The sequence below is a fragment of the Notothenia coriiceps genome, unplaced genomic scaffold (assembly GCF_000735185.1).
Source record: "Notothenia coriiceps isolate Sejong01 unplaced genomic scaffold, NC01 NC01_scaffold00019633, whole genome shotgun sequence".
Lineage (NCBI taxonomy): Eukaryota > Metazoa > Chordata > Actinopteri > Perciformes > Nototheniidae > Notothenia > Notothenia coriiceps.
In genome coordinates this window covers 57,689-81,932 of record NW_011352334.1, presented here as the reverse complement: position 1 = coordinate 81,932, position 24,244 = coordinate 57,689, and the positions used below count along the sequence as shown (strand labels likewise).

General features: G+C 41.8%; 1 protein-coding gene across 1 annotated transcript in view; it reads right to left on the bottom strand.

The window, feature by feature from the left end:
* Positions 1-4,519, bottom strand: part of gorab (golgin, rab6-interacting) — an 11,527-nt gene extending 7,008 nt beyond the window's left edge. Inside the window, exons 1-4 of the mRNA XM_010778893.1 lie at positions 4,334-4,519; positions 3,882-4,191; positions 2,318-2,419; positions 2,070-2,210 (exon numbers count right to left, since the gene is read on the bottom strand). Coding sequence (XP_010777195.1) covers positions 2,070-2,210; positions 2,318-2,419; positions 3,882-4,191; positions 4,334-4,388 — 608 coding nt within the window. The 5' untranslated portion in view covers positions 4,389-4,519. The remainder of the gene's footprint in view (positions 1-2,069; positions 2,211-2,317; positions 2,420-3,881; positions 4,192-4,333) is intronic.
* Between the last annotated feature and the right edge of the window lie 19,725 nt (positions 4,520-24,244).

Sequence of the window (24,244 nt, the reverse complement as noted above, 5' to 3'; positions counted from 1 at the left end):
CACTACTGATACTGACGTCCACACCTCATGCTTACTTTGCTTAAATAAACATATTTTTATTAACCATTTATATGGTGTACCTCCCACTTTGTTGTGGCCTTTTGAGCCAGGTCATAACAGACATGTGAACCAATTGATTTAGAGCGTTACAGACTAAAGACAGCTTGCTTCAAAATGTTGCAGCAGCTCCCAAGCAATCAGAGTACAACCTCAAATCATGCAGAATACACACAGTTTGTTGCATTCAGGGCCGGTTGTTTTGAATCTGAGGTTTTGAGCACATTTAAACATGTTTTTAAATATGACAGCAGATTAATATTGTGAGTTGATGATGTGTCTGTCTGCATTTTATTCTCCATACTGTGCTACATTAATCCAGCCATTTGCCCCAACGTTTGACATCCACAAAAAGAAGGTAACATTTTATGAGACTCATCAAATTAACATGCAATGATTCTGCAAGAGCGCCACTATCACAGTGTGAATGGGCTATTGGGATTGTAAGTACTTTACATATAGAGCTGCCCCCTTTTCTTGGCTCAAATTGAAACACTGAAGAAGTTTGATAGATGCCTGTTTCTAAGACCCCATTTACACGGGAACGTTTATTCACCGTATGCCTTTTCAAAAAAGTCTTCCGTTCACACTCATTCGATTCATTTAACGTGTCCGTTCACACGAGACAGCTGGAAACGCTGTAGTACATATGCCGGGCCTGTAAGTGGCGCTGCTGCCGCCACAAAATACACCAACAGCAGCGAAGAAGACCCCGGAGCATGGTTGCCATTCTGTTTATTCTCCGCGGTGGACGGCGTGTGCTCCTACTATAAATCTCACCAGTAGTCCACCAGCAGATGAAAAACACCCACCTCTCCGCTTCTTCCAAGGGACGAGGGAACCGTGCGGCAGAGTTTCCGTTAACATTTTTTTTCCGCCGGTCAACATGTCCGTTAAAGTTTAAATCTTCTGGACAAAATTAGAAAAGTGCCGGTCAGAGGTCTTCTTTGATATTTATTGAGCTTTAAAAAAAAACGACTCTATATAATAATATAAGAATAATAAACGGAGCCTCTCTTTTCCTCCCCCTCTTCTGACAGCCCAGCAGCTGATCTCTGAGCAGGAGACGTGGGGAGAGGGAGACGAGGCTATTTCATCGTTATCAGAAAATGATCGTATAGAGGCGTACACACGGAGCCGTTTGCCTCCCCAGAGTGTTCCGTTTGCAGATCTATCCACCTTGGGACACATTATTTTTTGCGGGGTCCGTTTCTATCGTTTTGTTACGACCTCGTGTAAACGAAAGGGCTATATGCAAGAGAAACTATGCGTATACAACCCGCTTCGTCCTCGTGTAAACGGGGACTAAATCTCTCTAACACTTAAATAAGGGCTTGTATGAAGTGTTGCAGTGACTATATATGTTTGTAGTTACCATTGCAAGGGCCATTTCAGTAAATTAGTAAAGTAGAGATTTCAGAAAATTATAAAAAAATAACATCCGTGGCAGAATGGCAGAACATTTATGATACTTGCATGTTTTCTTCAGCAGGATAATCTCCACATATTAACACCACTGCCTTCTTTTTTTAAACCTAAATGCAATCAGCAGGAAAAAAAATGCTAACATGAGGCTATAAACAAACTCCATCACTCATGTCATTTTGCGTCACCGCTGCTAAACTAAAGGCGGACTAGTGTTCATTGTGATGACGTTTAGTAGTCTCATTTGGTCAATTGTAAGCAGTTATCACTGTTATGATCCTACATAGAAGCTTTGGACATTCATGATTGGGGTATTTACTGACGCATTGTATGTCATAGAACATGTGAAAATCTATTGATCTTGTATTAACTACAGAACTTATTTCAGGCATCTTACCGACATATGCCAACTCAATTCGAGGTGTTATGACTCATTCCTTCACGACTCTATAGGAGCTTACTGCCAGGGAAGATTTGGGGGATTTTTCTGATTTGGATTCCTGATCCTGCGTCTGTAGCTGTTGTCATGTGCACAACCTTAGCTTAGTTTCTAGAGTTGGTTATTATCACAAGATGTCTCTCTCTACCTGGCACCGGAGAACTCCCAGCTGGCCTTTTCTATCCGGCTTCTTAGGATGCCGATATCATTGGACACCATGTCATCGAGGGCCTGGAGCTCCTTCTGGATCCTCTTCAGCTTCACAGACTCTGCCTGAGTCTGTTTGGACCTGTGGAAGATACAAAACTCTTATATTTCTTAATTTGGCCTTAATGTTGGGCTTACTTTCATGAAAACAGGTTGCACACTACAGTGCCACAAGATATCCAGACTTACTTCTCAGCAATAGTTTTTGTCAGCAGAGCTTTCTTGCGCTTATTCCTCTCTTCGATTAGCTTTTGCTCTTGCTGCAGATGCTCCAGACGTGTTTGTTCCCGTCTGTAATCAAACAGAGAAATGAACACACCAAATGCATTAATATTTTTTAAATGCCCAACAAAAACTAAATCCACAGCATGAAAGGAGGTTTGGGTCTCCTATGGCAGAAATAGTTCAAAACAAGTATGCAAAGGCAGCTTGATGCAAAGTAAATAAAAGTTGCCTCGAATCCAGCAGAAAGGTTTGGTGGTTATTCAAAAATAACGTAGATACATAAAAGTTTAAAGCAGGGGTTTCCAACCCCCGGTCACCCCAGGTGTTACTGCCGGGCCGCGAAATAGCTGTGAGTTTATCGTAATATTTGCAGAATTATAAATATATAAAAATATTTTATAATTTTCGCACCAGTCATATTATTTCATCCAGTAGCCTAGTTAAACTTTCACCAGAAAACCGTTGAAAATGGCTTTTATGATGTTCCGAGGGATTCGGCGGCTCAGCCTAAGGTCTCAGCCTCTTGTGCGCACGAGAAAGTTACCGGTGCGCCAAGTAGGAAGAGGAGCGCACAGGAGACAACAGTTTGATTGCAGACTGTTATGTTAATGTGGGGAAATGGCAGTGCATACATTATTTGAGATATATTTCAAACTCGGACTTCATTTTAAGGACATGTCGGCCAGGGGTGTAGAGCTATTTGTTTAAGCACCGGATTGGCAAAACAGGAGTAAACCAGTCTGCCTTGATCTATGAATTCATGTCCGGGACCTCACGGTATCTGCTGCCCACAGCTCTTTTATAGAAGGAAAACCTCCTTCACTTCATGAGGCAGCGGGACGTATAATCCGCCTCTGAGAAGTGCAGCACCAGCGCACCGAGAGCTGTGCCTTTTTACGCACCGCCTTCACTGGGTTAACCTTCATCAGAACAGCGAGTGACTGCAGGCTGCTACGTGTTAACCACACACACCTCCACACACACCTCCACACACATCGAACTGCCCGATTACTCCCCCTTTTATTAGTTTTATGAAGGAGATGTCCAGTCACCAAGGCGCATGATGTGTGTGTGTATGTGCTCTGCTCAGCTCAGCTCTGTGTTCGGTGTGTTTGTGTCTGTCCGACACCGGCATTTGTTTTCAAATGACCATGAACAGTAATTTACACAAATCTGGCTAACTCCATAGGTAACCTATATGCGGGTGTTCCCAAAAGAAGTTAGTTTAATCTTAATCTCGATGTAGTGCTAAATGCTATCGGAGTGCACCGGAACGAAGGTTAGAAAAACAGCCCTGTTTTCAGCTTTGTGACAATGCATTTACAGCTGATCCAAGAGGCTTTTTAACTTGTATATTAGGCTTAAGAAGTAGTATAACTTAATCACAAACATTCAAAAGCAACATATCTGTAGATAAATGGTTTTCACTGGACAGGAAAGGGATGGAAAAACTGTTATCTGGAAAATAAATTGTCAACCAAATGTAGTGAAATCCCAGCAGTAGGTACAATAAGGAAAACATACTAACAGTGCCACCTCTTGTTTCTCCAGCTCTTTGACGGCCGGGATCTCCTCTTCTGGAGCCGGCTTTATTTCGCTTGGTTTAGGTAGCACCTCCTGTCTGACAGCCGGAGCTGCTGCTGCTGCTGCCGGGGCTGTGGGCTGAGGTTCAGGCTCTTCCCTTGGCGGCGGTTTGGTGAGTTGTTGCTCCGGTGGGAGACAATGAGACGCTTTTTTTTGAGCGGCCATCTGAAGAGCATTCTCCCGCTGTATCTGCTGTCGACTCCGGTTGGCTGGAGCCGGCTTTCGTCCCCGGGCAGCCGCAACGGCCATCGCGTCTGGAAACACATGTAGCAGAAAAAATGTCACACAAAATGATTCGACTTAATGTAACGTTTTATTTCAAAACATGTCAACAAGTGGGGGAGCTAGAGTCAGAAGCTAACTTCCAAGGCTATAATTAGCAGGAAGAGATGTCACCTTTCGGCTGCATCTTCCGTAACTCCTCGTCAGAAAAGCCGGCCCAGCCGCTCATTTTACAGCTTCACGCCTAAAATACTGCAGGTAATACAGCAATAATTATGCATGTAGTAAATATTTAGCTTATTGACCTGAAATAGTCATTTTAAACTTCTAAAAGACGGATAAACTGTGAAGCTCAAAACCTCGCCGCCATATTTGTTTATTAATGCCACGTTAAGGACCCAAAAGAAGACCCGTGAGTTTGAAGTTACAGATGTCGCCTGAATAAAAAGAAAATAAACACTCGCGTAATGTGAATTTAAATAAAACAATACACATTGCTATCATCATATACAATTTGTAGTACAGATAAAATATTATTCTAGATTTTGTATGCACCTTAAGACGTAAAGGTAACTTTGTAGATTATAATACGAAGGGCATATCTATGGTGTACTACATACTAGCTCCATACATCTCCTTTAAAAGTTCCCTTGAATAAATTCACTTGGTATTTATGTGCTTTAGGTTAATAAAAATACTAACAGTACAGCATACAGTTAACCTAAACGTTCTTCATTGAGAATGTTACTTTAATACAAGTATGTCATCATGAAAATGTTGTATTTAAAGTAGAAAAATGTACCCTGTTGCTGTTAAACTATTATATGTTATATCATTTGATTATTATTATTAGGATACTCATGCATTAATGTAAGATATGTTACTTTGGTAATTGGTTGAAATGGGAGTCATTTTGAACAATTAATTATCAATCATTTTCAGTTAACTAGTGATAAATGGTGTCCCAATTACCCCAAAGTAATGCCTTCATAATACTTGTTTTGTCCAACCAACAGCACAAGCCTCAATATTATTACAGATAAATTCCAATTATAACAAATATTCAAAGGAATAGCAGCAGTTTTGTCTGCAAACATCTTAATTTGAAAAGTAACTAAAGCTGTCAGATAAATTAAGTTAAGTAACATTTACTATATTTCCCTCTGAGATGTAGTGAAGTAGAATGATAAGGTTACTTATTAAATTCCAACCTCGGAATGTCCTAATCAGTACACTAATTTCCTAAAGATACTGATGCAAAAAGACTGCACATAATTCATGGTGTTCATTTCATTTTCCGCCAATTTTCCGCTTAATTTCTCATCCACTGCCCCGTCTAGCTCTTTTCTTATAGAGCGACTGCCCGTGTGTCAGAGGGGTGAAAGGTTAATTAAAGAAGTGCTTCATGTGAAAGCAGCATGACATTTAAGTGGTTGTACTGCAAAGGAGGGCAAAAAGAGGGCTACACACACCCTGTGTGCAGAGTGTGGTTTATTATACTACGTCCCCTTTTGCAGATATGAAAATAAACTAGAATCAACCAAAAAAAATAAATTAAGCAGAAAGGTTTCTCCTTAGATATTTAATTATAAATACTTTTTACCTTAACCCATCTATCCATCCACATTGACTTTAATATGTTAATTTTTAATTCCCAAATGTCTAGCAAGTCTACTAAATCAGGGCATCAGGCTGACTTCAGCAACAGCAGAGAAGATGAAAAACAATCCATGAAGGTCGAATGGTTTAAGGAATAGATTCATGAGCTTGAAGGCTCATTACAAATCAAAACACAGAATATATTTTCCCTGAATACCTTGCATGTTTTAGCTATAGCCTTTGTACCATGTTTCAGTGGTTAGAACAGTCTGCTATAATCAGTCCCAACATTACATTAGGGGTCACCATTTATTACTTGGTATGGTTACGCTTTAAAGTGATGTCTGACTTTCAATCAGACTTTTGAAGGTTCTTATGCCTGCCATGTCATGTGCTTTTCTTGTGAATATCGCCTATTAACTCATACAAATTAACAGCAGACGTATCATGTCTGGTGAGTAAGTCACGGAGGTGGAGCCTACGGACATGAAACAAGACAGAAGGTATTTCAGGACTTTGTAGAAAAGGGCTGAGTTCATATGATTTGATTTTTACTGCTTCCTTCACCACTGTCATTTAGCACACATCATCACACACTGGGTTCATTCAGCTCTAAATTCCAGCATTACCGTCATTTATGTATGACTTTGTATGGACTCCTTATTTCTTTCAGTAATTGGTTCAACATAAAGCGTGTCTTTTTAACCTTGGCAGCGCTGAAGAGTCGGAGCAATGCAAAAACAATGACCTCTGCTTGGCAACTAATAAAAACTGGCCCCCACATCTTTTTCTGCATCTGGGGGCCAATTATGTGCAAGTTAAAAGGCAAAACACCTCAGGAGGGCATAAATCGCCGGCAGAGTGGAGACAGGGCAAGGCATGGAGGCCAGATGGTAGAGAGACAACCTCTCCGGGTTCAGAGTGTGTTGATGCAGCGGCGGCGTCGGGCCGAGGATGGGACGGCCTTGGATCCCTGATTAGTGAGCGCCAGAGGGGACCACATGGCTCATTATTGAGGTGACCTGTGGAGGCACATCAGGGTTAGAGGTGGGGGAAGTGTATAAATTCCCTGTAGGAATGGGTGGAACTGATAGGAGAAAAGTAGGTTACCATGATGGCTGCACTCAGTTCAGAAGTTCAACATGTCAGATCTGTCGTCCACGTGTGTCGAGACCATAGACGAGACGCGTCTTCGAAGAACCAGAGAAAGTTCCTCCTCTCTCTTACACAGCCATTGGACATAAATCTGAAGTTTCACGGTTAGTTTAACTAAAATGTATTTCCTGGGTAGGAACCAGAGAGATTAATTGAGTAAAACCTTCAAACATCAACTCAATTACATGTTACAATGGCAAATAGTATTCCATTTACAAAAACAATAAGGAAACTCAATCCAAAAAAACAAACTATAGTTATTGTTACTTTGGGTAATTATCTGGTTCTTTGAAAAAAGCAAAGCATGTCGAGGTTTAAACTGAAGGAAATAAGTCAGCTATGAGTTCGGGATGAATTCAGCAACTATGGTAATGTTTTCTTCCCAAAGGCTATCCCCTCCATTGAAAAGCCCTTACCTTAACAACTATAAAGAGACAAAGCACACCAAGCTTTGGCAGTTTAACATGTCAACATGAGGTACATGGAGCTGTAGTGCAACTTCTATGAACAAGCAGTATACTCCTATTAGCTATTCTTTCTGGGGTTACAGATGAAATTAGGACTTTTCCCCAGCACTTTGAGGTATAGGAGATGCAGCTTTAATGTCTTAAGATAACACAAAGGGCAGACTTGAAACAGAGCTAAAAATCAATGGCAAGAAATGATCAATCAATTACAGAAACGTACACATTTCATTTAGTCAACAAACTGAACAGACAGGCACACAAGCTAGCTAGCTTACAGCTAACATATATACAGTCGGTGCATTGTCTGTTTTGGGTGAATCATCACAAATTGCAAAAAAAGCAACTTAACGGTCTCAAATGAGGCAACGGCCAGACGTAATGTTGCTGTCTTTTAGCATGATAGACTGCATGGTTTTGCTATAAAGGGAACCAACCAGTTTAAGCTAATTAGCCTACCAGCTACAGTTGATAAATCTGCTAGCTGTCATTTAGGTTAAAAAAAATAAAAATTGCAGGGGTATACAAATACAAATGGCCCTATGCTGTTTTAGGAATGTTAATAACGGAGATACATTTAAGATACATTGAAGAAGATTGACTGCTTGTGGTGCTGGATGATTTAACATGTGTGGTAAGTGTGCACCTGACCTTTGCCCTCCCTGTTATCCACAAAGACATACAGCCCGTGGTGCTCAATCAAACAGGAAGCGCTGTGAAAAATAAACAGCCAATCCGAGGAGACACGTCTCAAACCTGAATGAAATTGAGGATGATTAGGGGTCAGGCTGTCGCCGTGGCTCTGAGCTAGAAGCTGGAGGAACTTCTAATTGCCGTTTAAAAAATCTGTCTGCCGGCTCGACGCTGACCCTCGTCCCGGTCAGAGCCCCTCCTCTCCGCTCAGCTGCTGCTCTGAATTTGTTCATTTCCATCTCTGACCTCTCGTTCCGCCATCTGCAGCCAGTTTGCAGCACTAAAACAGCGACCTGACATCATGCACACTGTTTCCCTTTATCTCTCAATCTCCGCACCCTCAGCGTCTGTTTTTCAATCTTACTGTTTATTTCTCTGCCCTCTCTGTTTTCTCTGGAGAAGAAAGTGCTACTTGGATTAAATCCACAGTTTTATCTGCTCCCTTTCAGTGGTTCTGTTTTGTCTTTGGCTTTGTTTGATGATATTGGACTTAACAACCTTGATTGACCTTCCTATTTACTTATTCTACTTTATTTCTTTAAATTACTTAAATATTTTGGACAATGTCACATGTGACCCTTGGTGTTGCTGAGGAAAAACATTTACAACATTACAGATTTCCTCACTTAATTTTGCTAAAGCCATATTAAACCTTGTAATAACACCAGTAGTCCATCAATACCATTTCCTCCTGACCGAGCTTTTAGTCTGTGTGGTGCCAACTTCACGCCAAGCCCTCTTAATGTTCTTGGAGAGTGTCCCTGATCCATCTAAAGAGAGGTCTGTTGCTGCAGACTGTGAGGAGTCTCACCTGTAAGGGGGCCCAAACAATGCCTCCCTGTCTCACCTGCCTCCCAGCTCTGTTTCCCCTGGCAGGCGGTTTGGTGTGCGGGCTCTTTTATACAAGCCAGTGAGCTCATGGACATCGTTCACGTTTTCAGCGCTTTTCAACAGTCCCTTCATCAGTCTGACGTCCAGACGTTCGGGTTCGTTCTGGGAACTGAGGCTGCAGCGAGCAGGGCGGACGGGTGAAGGTCAGGAGTGGAGTCGACTGTCGACTGTCAGTTTGTGTTAAGATGAAAAGTACAAGCAGCTACAGACACCCGGACAAAGAGAGAGGAAGGCAGGAGTAGAACAAAAGGACACAAGGGAAGTTCTAGAAATGTAAATAAGGAGACTGCCTGAGGCATTCAGACCATTCATTTAGGAATCTTAAACAAAATGCAAATATGAACTCTCTTTGGGCTTCTCTGCCTTTAAAAGTATTTAAACGAAATACATGACATATATTAATTTGGGTATCAATCCAATCTCAGTTATCGTAGCATAGTCTTGGACAAACACAGGAAGCAGGTAGATCAAAACTGCCTTTCCTTAATTCCGAGCTGCATCTTGTGTGTCAACACTGACACACAAGTAATAGGTTTTATGATCCAATATCTAGGCCAAACTGTACACAGTACGAAAACAACCTCTTGGAGTAAGGCAAATGACCTCTGTTTCTCAGGTTCTGGGACTGGGAGTCTAAGGCAGGTATGCTTGGATGAATGGTTGTGTCAAAGTGTCTGACTGTCACACCGGGGGTCACTGTTTGCATCCCATCGTCCAACTTTGTTGATTGGTTTTGGAGACCTAGTGATAGAACAGCCATAGAAATAGTCATTTGAGGTTTAGGGAGCAGTTTCTGAAGCCTGACCACACTTACAAATTGACAACTCTGGCTCATTCCTGCATCAAACCCAGCTGATTCTGTTTCTCATCAGTTATGTCCTATAGGTGGAGTTTTTGTATTTGTGTTTTTTTAAACAGAGTATGATTCTGGAAAAAGGTTTCTAGCATATGTTTGGAACTTCTTGAGGACACCTTGATTTTCATAGTATCCTCATTCAAGTCGTTAAATGTTTGGTTATTATAACTCGTGAATTAATATGCAAATATGACACTTTTTTAAATGTTAAAATAGGAAAAGAATGTGATCGGGGTATTGAATAGAGCATACAACCACAAGGCAGTTATTCTAAATGTTATATCACAGGGTCAAGCTAGCTGTTTCCCCCTGGTTCTAGTCTTTATGCTAAGCTAGGATAGTCACATCTTGAATCTAGCTCTGTACTGAACACACAGTTTAGCCTAGTCTTGTTAAAACATCTGTTCCCATGCAATAAAACCACAGTCAGTGACCTTTTGAGAGAAACATATTCTCTCCAGGATTACGATTGTTTCACAAATATGTTGGTAATCATAGTCTACTAAAGTCTGCTTGGTTGAAGAGTTGAATGGGCGAATAAAACACAGGACTCTTAGGGGAACGCTGTTTGTGCCCAACCCAAATTCAAAAGCCTTTACTTGCATTAAGAACTGACTTAGAAAACTCCTAATTGTTTTTTGCCAAACCATGATGTTTTGTGTTCAAAACGCAGAGCCTAATTGGGGAGAAAATATGTTTACCTCGAAGCGTAAGAACGTATTTTATTTTTACGGGAAAATCATTTTGTCAGAGGCAGGGTTGCTCAGACATGAGATTCATATTGCTGTTATCTTGCTCTCCGAAGAAAAGCCAATATCCGTACAAATGTAGGGGCCGTTATCGAGCCCCAAAAGACCATCTCTAATATCCATGATTAATGAAAATGACAGGGAGCTGGAGGCACTTGTTGATAAAGGCAGGTTATTGGCTGCAGAAGGGGAGTGTTTTGACTTTGAATTGACCCTGGGTGAACCTGACTAAACAGCGTCAGAAAGTTTGGGACTTTTTTAAACAGGCAATCACACGTGATGACAACTGATTCATTAGGCCCCGAGCTTTGCCCAGAAATCCCCATAAAAAGACCTCGATCCAAGTCTCGTAGAAGCTCGTTAGGGAAAATGTGGCCTCACACACCAGAGCTCAAATAAAGACACAGCTGTCTGCAGCATGGCCTCCAACAATTTGGCCGCCGAATCAGATTCTTAATCAAATTATTTTTAGCTATGGCGCATTTAATCCACTGTTGTTTTATTCATTAGCCGTTCCACGGATTTATTGTGGCTCTGGCGGCCCTTACTGTCTCTCATCTCAGCCATTTCCCAGAGTGTAACACACACACATCTGGTCCCAATCAAGGAGAGAGAGGCAAAGCGAGAATGCCTATTAGCAGCCTCTGGCATAGGTGCATTGCGAGCAGTGGCGCCCCACTGAGTTTCTGGTAGTTTTGAGCTGTATACAAGCTCTAAATCAGCTCATTTGCCACACCCTTGATACCTGGTTTCATTAGGAGGCGAACAAAAAGAACAGGAGTCATGGATTTGGATCTTTTTTTGGCAGTGTTGGAGGTAAGGAGTTCCCGCTGAGAGCAGAGTAAGGAGATTTATGACACAGAAATGCAGAGCCTCTGCTCAGTTAATCACATTAAACCCAAGTATGTGTCGTGTTTGTGGATATGCAAAGCAATAATGACTCATTGTTCTAAAGAGAAAAAGCTGTTATAATTACTGTAATTTATGCCCTTCCTTTGTTAGGTCTTTTAATGTTCTTCATAAACAATAACATAACACTAATTAGATTTTTTTTTATTAATCTGACTGTAAATAGGATCACTGGATTGGAGATTTAAAACATTACAAATGTGAGTTGAAACCAAAAGGTCACACAGTATATTCCAGTGAACTCCAGTTAACAAGCTTTCATTAAAAGTAGCAGCCAGTTGCTAAAAGATCCCTGATGCTGTGTTGTCAGTGAAACATGTGTTGGAATTTTAATGTGATTGTTTTGATTTCTGGTAAAAATAATCTTTGTTTAAATATTTTTGAATAAATGATGAGAAACAATCCGATCCAATGAACTTTCAACCCCCTTAAAACCACCATGACCAAAACCACACCCATCATCACACACACAATTCATCCTCTAACCTAAGAGGACTGGACAACATATTCTCACTTTCCCCCAAATAAAAGCATTATTTTTCTTAAAATGTACATGTTCCAAAAGGGTCTTTAATTTCCAAAATGTCCACACTTCAAAACAATGTTCTTACTTTTTCCAAAAATGTTCCTTATTTTGAATAAATACCCTTCATTTCGAAAATAAAACCCACTATGCCCTCTCTATGTTCTCACTTTTAAATTTTTTTAGACAAATTAGAACAGTCTGCTATTATCAGTCCCAACATTTTAGAAAAATATTCTCAATCTGTCAAAGACATGCAAATGTAATGAAATGCAAAGTTAGAAATGTAATTTACTCACTACACAAGAAGCAGAGTGGAAATTACATTCAATAAACTGTATACTGTACATTATTCTCAAGTCGTTCATAAATGTTTATAGGCTTTTAACAACCACCAAGAGTTTTAATTGTAATTTTATAAAAGTATGTTTACACTGAATGAGTCTTCCACAGGAGCTACTTGCTGAACATAAAACAGGAAAGGGTATCTAAGGGGATGGTTAACTGGAGGGTTATGATGTAAACTGACACACACACACACACACACACACACACACACACACACACACACACACACACACACACACACACACACACACACACACACACACACACACGCACACACACACACACACTGTGATCAAGACATCCTCCCACAAACACACAGTTAATCAGATCCAGAGAGTCTACGAGCTATTCCCCTCAGAAACCACCTCCATATTTTGTGGCCTGATTCTAAACATCCTGACGCTTTCTGCTCCGGGTGACAGATTCCTGAGCTGCAGTATCAAACCACAACCCACCAGCTGATAGCGGGGGAGTGGGAACATGGTGGTCTGGTACCATGGGAACCAGTTATAGAGATTGGCACACATTCAAAAAGGTACACTGGCATATAATGGACACAACACACAGGACCAGGCACGTTGTAAGACATGGCACATGTAAGAAAGGCTCTTTAGATACAGTATGTGTGATTACTGGAGAGGTTTGCCTACATTCAACATTAGTTCATCGTCTTTACTGTAAGTGTTGGAACCCCCAAGAACACTTGTGACAAAGCTCAGAGAACAAACATGGCAGCAGAATGAATGTGGATTTAGAGTTTTTGTTCACATGTCCTTGTGTTAAAGTTGTTCTACTCAAAGGAAGTTATAGGACGTTTTTAGGCTAGGAATGTGCAGTTTGGTCTAATGTCAGTCCTTGGCTCAAGCTTTTGAACATCCAACAAAAAACAGGATTGCCGCCAACACAATAAGTTCTGGTGTTATGCTTAGTTTAGTCAGACAACTCGTGTTTTAAATGTTTATTAACACTAGCATATAGTTTGAGTCTTGCAGCTTAAATAGAGTACCAGGTTTACGGAGAATGTTTGGTTGGTTGTTTTAGGCAGTAAGGCATATCACGGGTGCTCGAGTTGACTGCCTGAACCAGATTGCAGGCTTCGCTCTATTTCCTATAAAATATCAGACTGAACAAAAAGGAAAAAAACCTAGAAGGGCAGTCGGAGATCACTGACCTCCAAGGCCATTTCCATAAGAGAAAACAATTATACCTGTGATTTGCTACAAACCGAAACACATTACCTCAAGGCGGAGGTCAAATCCTGAATTCAGCCTGATATTCAGTCCAGAAAAAAGCTACCATGACCCAGAGGTCAGAACTGTTTGTGAAACAGTATTGATTAGATGGATTGATGGATTTGCTGAACTGATGTGGTTCATTTTATCATGAGAGAAAATAATAAGTCCACACAGATCCCTTTGTGTGAACAGCTTTAAAGAATCTCTTCTTGCCATCTTCACAGGGAGCAACAGTCAAGCACAATAGACTGCCGAGTAATTTGATTTCTGCCGTTTGTTTATCTAATTTGAGTTACAGCCCCATAAATGTATCTGCTGTCGCCACCGCAGCAGTTTTTCTTAACGCCCGTCTAAATGTATTCATGAAATTAGCCGTTTGAATCTGCGGCCAAACGCTTTCATCAGTGCGTTTGTTGGTGTTCATCATTTCTCAAAGAGCTTATCCCTCTCTGTGTCTGTCTCTGTCTGTTAGTGACATGATTACCACAGCACCACATCACAGCCTGGCACTGTTAAAAGTCCCACATTTAACGTAAACATGAAGGGTTGCCATGGGGAGGACTGCCCACTTTCTTTCCTATGGTCGTCATTATCAAGCACCTCGAACGCTACACAACATTTTGATTTCCACAACAGTCACCACCAAAGCTACACAATCTTCACTAATTACTTATGTCAATCAAATACTCCTGATATAACCTAACCTGAATCCTGTGAGTCCCGAACTCCTTAAATGTCAAAAGGTTATGGTAAGATCTTTTCTCTTTTGAAGAGTCACTTTTCCTGCTGATGTAAACTGAACTGACTGAATCACATACTTTGACTCATTAGGACTCCTCCACGCTAATAAATATATATTTTAAGATGCATTTTATGTGTCACAGTGCTTTTCCCCCCTTTGCGTTTTCACATTTTTTTCTAAAACAGCCAAATCTACTCTCACCAGCATCTGGTACAAACATGGTCCGTTCCTCTTCTTGAGTCTCTCAGCAGGATACTTCTTTGTTTTGTGTCCAACGACTCCCTCTGAGAACTTGTTAGGTTTTTGGATGCAGCTAATCGCGCCAAACAGATACAGGCGACAACAGATTGAACATCTTACAATAGCAATTTCAAAAGTTCAGTTTCCATGCAAACAATAACATGAACGAATATTTATTTTATACATTTCGGGTTTTGCAAAACAGCAATTCCTCCTCTTTAATGCAAATGTCATTCACTGCAACCACAACATTCTTGAGCATATAGTCAAAAATGAGAACAAAACATTTTAAGGGCTCAGTTGTATGCGAGATCAGGTGCGGACCGACAACCAGACATACACCCTAAAGCTGCAGTCACATGATAGGCGATTTTCTCTGTGCTCACCACGAAGTTGGTTGCAGAGACTTGCAATGTTAACAGCCATGTTTCTATGATCAACTCCTTTGCTAGCTTGCACTGCTACAATCAGCTTGTATCTGATTGGCTGCGTGTCGAAAGATCAGCAGTAATGAGGTCAAAATTGAAATAATTTGAGCGCCTGGTGACAAGGTTAGCACTTCCGCCTAGTCGGATGGCACTGCTCTGTCCATAGATACATGCAGAGCCGTTTTACCGTGTATTATGTGAATGCAGCTTAACCCATGACCGAACACATTATTTACGATAACAAGCTATGTTGCATTTTCGGATCTTTTGCCACTAACGGTAAGTTAAAAACAGATACCATAACATTTGCTTTCAATCCAATAACATGTCATAAAAGGGCCAGGATCAGTACAGTAGAATGGAAAAGCTAATTTAGTCCATATTTGTCTGGATATGGCAGCTGAAATGCTTATTATTAAAGGACCTACTGTGGCTTGAATTGTCGCAAAGCCAACAACGGAGAGAAAAACATGCATTCCCACGTTTATCTGCCTTTGTGTGAACGTGGTCTTATTAAAAAAGTGTTGCACCTTTTTTCTCATTTACACCCCTGAACATAACTCTCTCTCTTGTTCAGTCTTTTCTCTCATCACACAGGTCCCCTAGAGCCTCATGAATACCCATATGTTTGTAATTACATCCCTTTAGCCACCAGTGACATAGAGGTGCCCTGGCACAGATTCACTGGCAGCCAGTGCCTCTGCCTTAATGTTTGTGCCCCCTCCCAACCCCACCACGCCAACCCCTGTGCCCAAAATAGTTTAATGAGGAGCCTTTTAATGCCTTTATTATAGCAGAAACTGGCACCATGTGCCGAAGCCGAATGCCACGCCGCCCCCACCTCAGCTCACTAACTAACCGCTAGAGGTAATAATGTGTGAGCGCCTTGCCCTCAGGATTGGGGAACATTTAAAGCCTGTGTTGCCATTTTGTTTTTAATAGGCTAACCCTTAACCACACACTGCCGCACGCACCTACCTCTGCATACATCTCGCTAGCATGCAAAAAAGCATTCATGCACAAACACACACTTACTGTATACAGCTGTGCACTAATCAGGCCTCCTCGGGGGCAGTGATTTACTACCCGGGACTATTTTATTAATTTAATTACGCATTTACAATCATTCTTCTCAGAGGAAAACAGGGAGAAAAGTGCTGCCTGTGTGTTTTTTTGCGGAGGCAGACAATCTTGTTTTATTTTATGGCCAAAAGAGAAAGATGTTATTTTTTTATTTTACGAGTAGCCTCAAGGTTTCCTTAATGTGTTAGAAACACAAAGGGTGTGTCCTGTAAAGCAGAGGTTTTTAAATGCTGTTTTTGTTTGTTTGGTTTCTTCTCTTTAAATTTCCACCAGCACGACGAAGGAAACAATCACTCAAAGCAAAACAAATGAGAAGCCTTTTTTTCTATTAATTTTCTAAACTCAAGCTATCTGTCAAAAAGAAACAATGCCGGGCCTTCTTACTGAATCATGAGGATCTGCTTATGTTCCACACTTAAAGGGCGAATCAAAATGGTCCATTAGTCAATGTAAGACAGCTTCCCACATTACAAGAGTAAAAGTGAGTTTGGGTCAGAAAAGCTGTGAGATGAAATGAAGTGGAAAAAAAATAGTCACATTATTGTTTATTTATGAAATAATGCAGAAACTCAGGAAAGCTGTTTACCAATCATGGCTGGGCAATTAACTTACTATAAAAGATTCATTATTTTGCTGACTAATTAATGTAAAATTCAACACAAAGTTTAATAGGTTTTCGAGAGACTCTAATCTAATGCTCTAAGTTAACAAGACACGAAACGACAACAACTTAAAATGTGTCCAAGTCGGAACCTAAATGATAAATTGAGAACATATTGGTGTCAAGACCTGATATTGTGGAACAGACTGTGCAAAAGGAGTCAAGACCCTGCTCTTGTCAAGAAATTTGACAAAAACAAGACCCATTTTGAATACTTGAATTTTCAGAAACACTACTGTACTCCCTCAGAGTTTTAACTCCCCCCAAATTGCCATTCCAAACCACTCAAGTCACATTAACACATTATGACATTACAACAGTGTTTGACAGTTGAAAGCAGAACAAGTTGAGGAAGTTCAGACACAAAAGTCTTGCTAGTGAAATGTGTTAGTGAACTTGTGGTGAGCGCTGCTTTATCCTGAAGGCCTGCTCTCTCCCTTGTGTTGTAATGTTTACCAAAGAATACACTGTACCAAATCTCAATTCTCCACTGGGTTCTGACCTCGAGCTGTTCGTGGGCGTATCACGCCAATCATCTCATCACCTTCCTCCACCGGGGCTGGTCAGAAAAGCCACCATTTGCATGCATGGATCTGTCGTTAGCATGCGGCCATCAGCTCTCAGGGAGGTTCGTCTGCGGTGGAAAACGTCAGTCAGCCGCCAGTGTCTGACAGAGCTCATTACTCACGTTACCGGCTGACGATGGCAAGGAGCCTCGGCTTCAAGTCAAGACATCCAGCATCGCCTGTTATTTGGGCCCTTCAAGTGCCAGGGCAGAACACACACAGACAGCGTAGCCACCAGGAATGTGTGTTTGCCTTATTTCTGTTGATGTGTAAGAGCAGCGAGGGAGAAGCATCTGTCTTCATTTTCCCTGAAACTCTATATATGCAGAACAAGCCTTAATGCTGTCATTACACGTACTGTCTTATTGCTGCAAATCAAAACCATGGTCATTGAATCAGTAATAGATATGGCTGACAGTCACTATGTGTGCGTGTGTGTGCGTGTGTGCATGTGTGTGTGTGTGTGTGTGTGTGTGCGTGTGTGTGTCAAACGCAAAGGCGTGTACAGATTATGTACAGGGCCGGGGGTCATTTTTGGAATGGGCACCTCTTTTTGAACACAGGCTAAAAAGGAGCTCTTGCTGTGCTATGGATCAAAAATTACATTTATGGGCATGCGCTCATGGATTACTATTTCAATTATGGGGTGACCTTGAGTAATATAGTTCACCAAAATTAAATCTCACAAATATCAACCAGCTGCATTCATCTGCATTTGTCATCGTCTAATTGTTCTGACCACATCTAGTGGCGTCGACAAAAAACGCATCTTTCTTGTAGGATAATCCACATCGGCCTATTTTGACATTCACAAGTCTATAATATTTCAACGTTTATACGTGCAAAACAACTTCTATGAAAACCTGACCTACAGAACAAGAGAGGAGTGCACGCCAGGCACAGCAAACCATTAAAAAAAGTGGGTTTTGCAGCCGGTCAAAGAGGAGGAACACATGCACACACAAGGAGAGCTCTTGGAATTAGAGGGCCACTTTGGCCAAATAAACAGGGACAAATGCACAAACCCAAAAAGTGGTTTGCCTCCTAGAAGGGCATTTGGGCAAAATATAGGCGCACCTAGTCCAATCTTTTATCCAATAATTGGAATTTCATTCAATCAGAGGGATATTATGTCTACTGGGCTAGTCGGGAAGCATTTTGGCCACTGAAGTACCCCTTAGCTTTCATAAGAAAATAGGAAAAATAATAAAGCGAGTCCTGTTAATGGTGAGATACATCATGCCTTTAAAAAAAGCCACTTTAGCTTGTCCTTTATGGTAAATGATCTTTGCTTTGTTCCCTGTTCCCCTTAACACACACAAAAACAAACACACAGAGGCGGCACCCTCCATGAGTGAAGTAATGCATACACCAAACTATGACACCTGTTAACATTCACGTCTGTTACTGGCATGAGCATGGCCCGAATTATAGTGAGAAGAAACTATTTCCCACCACAGCCGAGCTTTGTACAAAACATTGACTAACCTCTGGCCTGCAGAAGGCAGATTATTACAAAAATGTTCGCTTAATGAAAACAAACACACACGCATTAAGCCATCACAGGAAGAATGACTTGCAATGGAGATTACAGCATCCTTCATGAGTCAAACGTGTGATATGTTTTATGAGGACAAGGGAAAACAAAAACACATGGATCTACTTTGATTTTATATATAGGAGGATCTGTTGGCTTAACAGTGTCCAAGGTTGTGACACGCACATGCTCAAAACACACACACAATTACTCCGAGACCAGAGATCAGATCTGAACCTCATTTGTGCCACAAAATATTTATGATTGCAAACACAGACATTTCTTGTCCAGTATGTGAAAAGTTCAGATTAGTGTGTGTCTGCCTTTTGGAAGGGGGAAGGGTGTTCCAAATTAAAGTATAACTGAAAACAAATCCATATTGCAGTTTATTTTAAGCTGTAATGAGGTTAAGTCACTGTTTGCCTGGAGACATGCAGGTTGCTGCGCCTTGGCTGCTCCTCTGTCATGGGAGAATAAAGCCAGCATCGCACCTCATCCGTCTGACTGCTGGACAACTGCCACACTAACATACACCTACACACACACACTCTTCTACACACTCACACTGGGCTGACCCTGGCATTGTAGGGGCTCTTAGAAAAAATATCTATCTGGTATACTCATTCTTGGAAAACAGAAATCTTTCAAATATTGTCACTGATTTTATTGTGGCAACAAACTGTCAGCAGTTCTTAAATGTTGGCAAAGCAACCACAAATTTGTTATTTGCAATTTACTCAAATTGTGTCACAGCATGCCCAAATCCCCAAATCTGGTCAAGTAAATGCAGACGTTGGTAGATGTTAACTTGCAAGATCTATCTATTATTAAGTCCAAACATTTTCTTCAGACAAAATGCGTTATTTGTTATATTCCTAAAAATGTGGTTTAAATCACCCAAAATGTTGAATTGCCCACTTCAGTCCGGCAGTTGCTCAGTCGGTAGGGGCTTGGACTGTGAGCCGTAGGGTCGCCGGTTCAAGTCCCCGACCAGACCTAAATATGGAGTGTGGATTGGTACTTGGAGAGATCCCAGTTCACCTCCTGCCCTGCCGAGGTGCCCTTGAGCAAGGCACCGGACATCCCCCTTCCCCCCTCACTCCCATTGCTCCCCGGGCGCTGTACAATAGCTGCCCACTGCTCCTGGTACTAGGATGGGTTAAAATTAGAGAAAAATGTCACTGTGTGTGTGCTGTGTGCTCTGCATGTATAAGTTGAAATGGGTTATAATGCCCATGTTTTGTGCTCCCAAATTCCCAATTAATAACAAATCCCCCAATATTTTATATAATCCTAAATGTGTTTTTGCATCTCCAACTTGTTGAAATAATCCCAAACTTCTTTTGGTGATGCCCAACCCCCATAGGAAGTCAGAAAAATACCAAAAAATGGTAGAGCATTCTTCCAACCAGTTTCGCATTAAAATCCCAAAATGTCATACCGCACCAAAATGCGGTGTCATGCACCCCAATTAGTTTTAACGAAATCCAGCCATTCTGAAAATCTTAACGGGAAAAACAAGATCCAACAAAGAGCGTTTACCTCTTTTAGGTCATTTGGGGCGGCTAGTGGGTCGTACCTGCTTGTACACACTAACTTGTACTCTTCATTGGATAAGAGTTTATCTGAGCTGAATGCTTTGTTGTGTGTGTATGCATGTTAATAGACAAGAGTGTGCATTGCGTGTTAGCTGGGATAAAAAAAAAACAGCAGTGGTAATACATCACACTGGTGGGAGTCCATTCCTCACCACATCTCCCCTGTGGTGGAGGATCCTCCGTGATATTAAACCCTGGTGCGGTGCGTCAACACGCGAAAAATACAAAGTCTGGCAACCATGCAAAGCGCAGCAATGTCCCCGTATTCCAGCACAACAAAAGCTTTGAGCTGTCAAAAAGCACCCATCTGGAGCCAAAGAGAGAGGCTTCATTGTTCTCCCTCCCTCCACCTCTCCTCCACAACCCCATCTTCCTGTTGTGCTGGCTTGGCGGCGAGAAGGGGATTTTTATTTTGGTTTCTCTGCTGGAGGTCAAAGTTCCCTGGGATGTGGAATCAGAGAAGACGTTGCCATGTTTCCCCTCCCTCGTTTTTCAACCCTTCCCAGCAGTCCCTCAGGGATAGCGAGCAGCGTTTTTCATCTGCCATGAGAAACGGCAGCGAGCTGCACGGTGGAGTTGGCGCAGAATTTCATGATCACACGGCGTGCAGAGGGCTGTGCCGGCACGCAATCCCATGTATGATGCATTCATGCAAGCATGCGAGCACATGTGCTGCTGCAGATGATTTCACACACATCCAGAAACTTCTCTGTAGCTAAACAGTTACTATTTTTTATTTCTTTCACTTATTGACGACTTTTATTCCTTCGTGCATGGTTCAATAGGATTGAATAAACACATTTCCAAAAAGTCAATTTTAATGTTCCAATCCAGAGCTCTTAATGAAAAGTCCTGCGTTGCTTAACAAACTATGTAAAGTATGGTAGTTTCCATGGACGTTTACACGAGACGGTTGGGGTAATAACTTACAGTCTTCCTTCGTTTGAACTTTTAATATCAGTGTTTTATATGATTGTGTGAAATTGAACTTTCCTCATGTGGCGATGCTCATTAGACATTGCAAAGCTGTGTCTCCGCAATTAAGCTGCCGTGTAAAATGTTATCATAACCAATAAGAATAATGGTTAAAACCACAAAAACAGACCCAGCTTTTTATTTAAGTCTCTGGTTGGACGTGATGGAGGTCTTTAGGGGCCCAGGCCAATTACATCATTATCTTAACCAAGCTGACTGAGAAGAGGCCTTGAGACCTTTTTCTCCAAACACAATCAGGGGAACATTCATCACAAATGCCTTTTTTGTTCCTCCTCCCACCTCCTATTTTTCTGTAAATAATTTGTTGCCGTCTGTTCCTTGACGGCGGATATGTTTTGGTGACACACTCCGTGTTTTGCCAGGTGAGCGTCCAACACAGCGATGAGTGGCCTACAGATGTGTCCGTCAGCAGCAGCAGAAGCCGCAGTGTTCCTGTTCCTGGCCTGCAGACAGACAGCAGAGATGACTCTCCCTTGTTGTTGCGCAGCACAATGATGAGTCATTAAGTGTTTTTAGGAGGCCTTTTTAGATGTCTGCCCCCCACCCCTAACCCTCTTCTGCCTTCAGCTCGGCTGTTCATTGCAAGTTGAGGGGGGTTTGATATTTTCCGTGCACTGCGTCCAGGACATTTACAGTTGGCGTCAGGGTACGCTGTTGGTCTGAGGAGAGGCACTTTGAAGTGTTTGCGGTTTCGCCACATCTGCAGGCAAGATGTGCGTACGGGGCTGGGGGTTTCGGAGGGGGGGTGGAGGGAGAGGAAGGCGGTTTAGAGGGAGGAGGTGGAGAATTTCTGACGGTGCTCCTAATGTCATGTGACAATGAACAACATCCCTTAACTCTTTCCAAGGATCGCTCGGTGGATTCGAAGCAGCAGTCCGTGGTGATGCGGTCGTTAAATTCTCATTTCTCATACGGTAAATGTGTGCAGCGTGCTTGTTTTCTTCAGAGAACCAAATGTGGCAGGCATCATGTGTTTGTGTACACAAAGACAGAGATCCTGTCCACAGTAAGGGGAGGATCTCAAGGCTGAAACAGGGACTTTCCCAACATGTGCTTTCTATGTAGTCAGGGAGGTGTCTCTGCTATAATGTTGATAAATGCCCAACATTACTCCAACATTGAGCCTCAAAACAAGAACGCTGTCTGAGTTGATTGAATGCTTGTTAGTACAACTTTGCAGAGTCATTATTTTCAGTTTGTTTCAAACTCTAAATTAAGAATATACAAAGCTATAAAAAGGCACTCCAAACATCAGCATCACGGTTATAAAAGTCCCACCACAAGGCAGGGGTGAAGCCAGGGTGGTGCCGCAGTACCCCATTAAACCGTGTCGCGGTTCCCGTCAAACATTTCGTCAGACGTTGGTTGTCTCAGTCTACTCGACTTCGTCAGAGGCCAAACTTCACCCCGCAAGTCGCCAAAGCAAAGTGGAACGTCTATACAGAATTAAGCCACCGCCACAGGGACATCGGTTTAATAATCAGTTTATGGAGCTGGATTTCGCTGAGCCCATAGTCGCCGCGCCCACAAGTATTTTCGCATTTCCTTAGTTTGCAAGACCGAGGGAGGTGGCGGGGAGCTGGTGTTGATCCCAGCGTAGGAATTTCAACTTCTTTAGTTTCCACACTTTTATTCCGCCATGTTGGTCTCCCTCCCATTCTCCCAGACGACGGCGCTGCCATTTGAAACCATTATTAAAGTCATATTTCACAGCTTAGTTCATAAAATCTCTCAACTTGCTTCAAATTAGGAGGATTGCCCTCCCTCCTCTCTGCTTCTCTGTTCCTTTTTGCCTCCCCCAAAGCATCAGAGTGAATGATGAGTTAGAGCTGAATTTCACACTGTTTCTGCCATCGAGCTTTGAGCTGCCATCTCAGGTCAGGATTTCTCATCTCACATCAGGTTCAGGTTTGAGTCTTGGCTCCTGTAGCCTACACATAGCAGCACATTTCCTCACACCATAAATACAGTGTGACAGAGTCTCTGCATGATACAGGCTTCATACTAAAATGCTGCCTGCTTTAAAATTAATATCAACTGCACTTCATCAATTCATAATTTGAAGCGGGTTTTCCTCATTTGACCAAACCCATATAATTAAATCTTCATTCAATAAGCTTAAAACAATAATATAATTGCATTGTGTCAACACCTACATGTTTGTCTATTAGCAGCATCATACGGAGCACGAGTGAGCACGAGTGAGCACGAGAAACTAACCGGTTATCCTGACTTTTTTGGCAAAATGCATTGCACTATGAGTACCCGGATGGTGCACTCATCATAGCGTTGACAAAGTTGACATACCTGCCAACCCTACCGATTTTGGCGGTAGTCTATCGCTTTTGACATGTTTCTAGCGCCTACCTACTTGGCTGACTTTCCCTACCGATGTTCAATTTTCCCAAACTATAACAAATTTAAATGACACTACATAGACACTGGACTGGACTTTTGGCGGACACCGTTTGCAGCGTGTCTGTAATCCCATTATACACACAGTACTCTGTGTTTCTGAAAGAGAAACAATGTGCACCCCCGGGGCTGATGGGTAATCACTCCCAAATGAGTTTAAGGGAACAGAGACGAGGCATTTGAGTCCTGCAAGGTTTCCCCGTTAATATCAGTGTCTCGAAAACACATGTTGGAGACTGAAAGACATCCAGTGTTTGGTCTTTTCCTGAAGCATCCTCCAGTGTCTCAATTGAAAGAGGACCACAAACACACAACAAATATAATACTATTTTGAGATTTGGGGATATTTATCTCCCATTCTTTCACTTTTTTAATTTCACTAAGTACAAGATCTGAG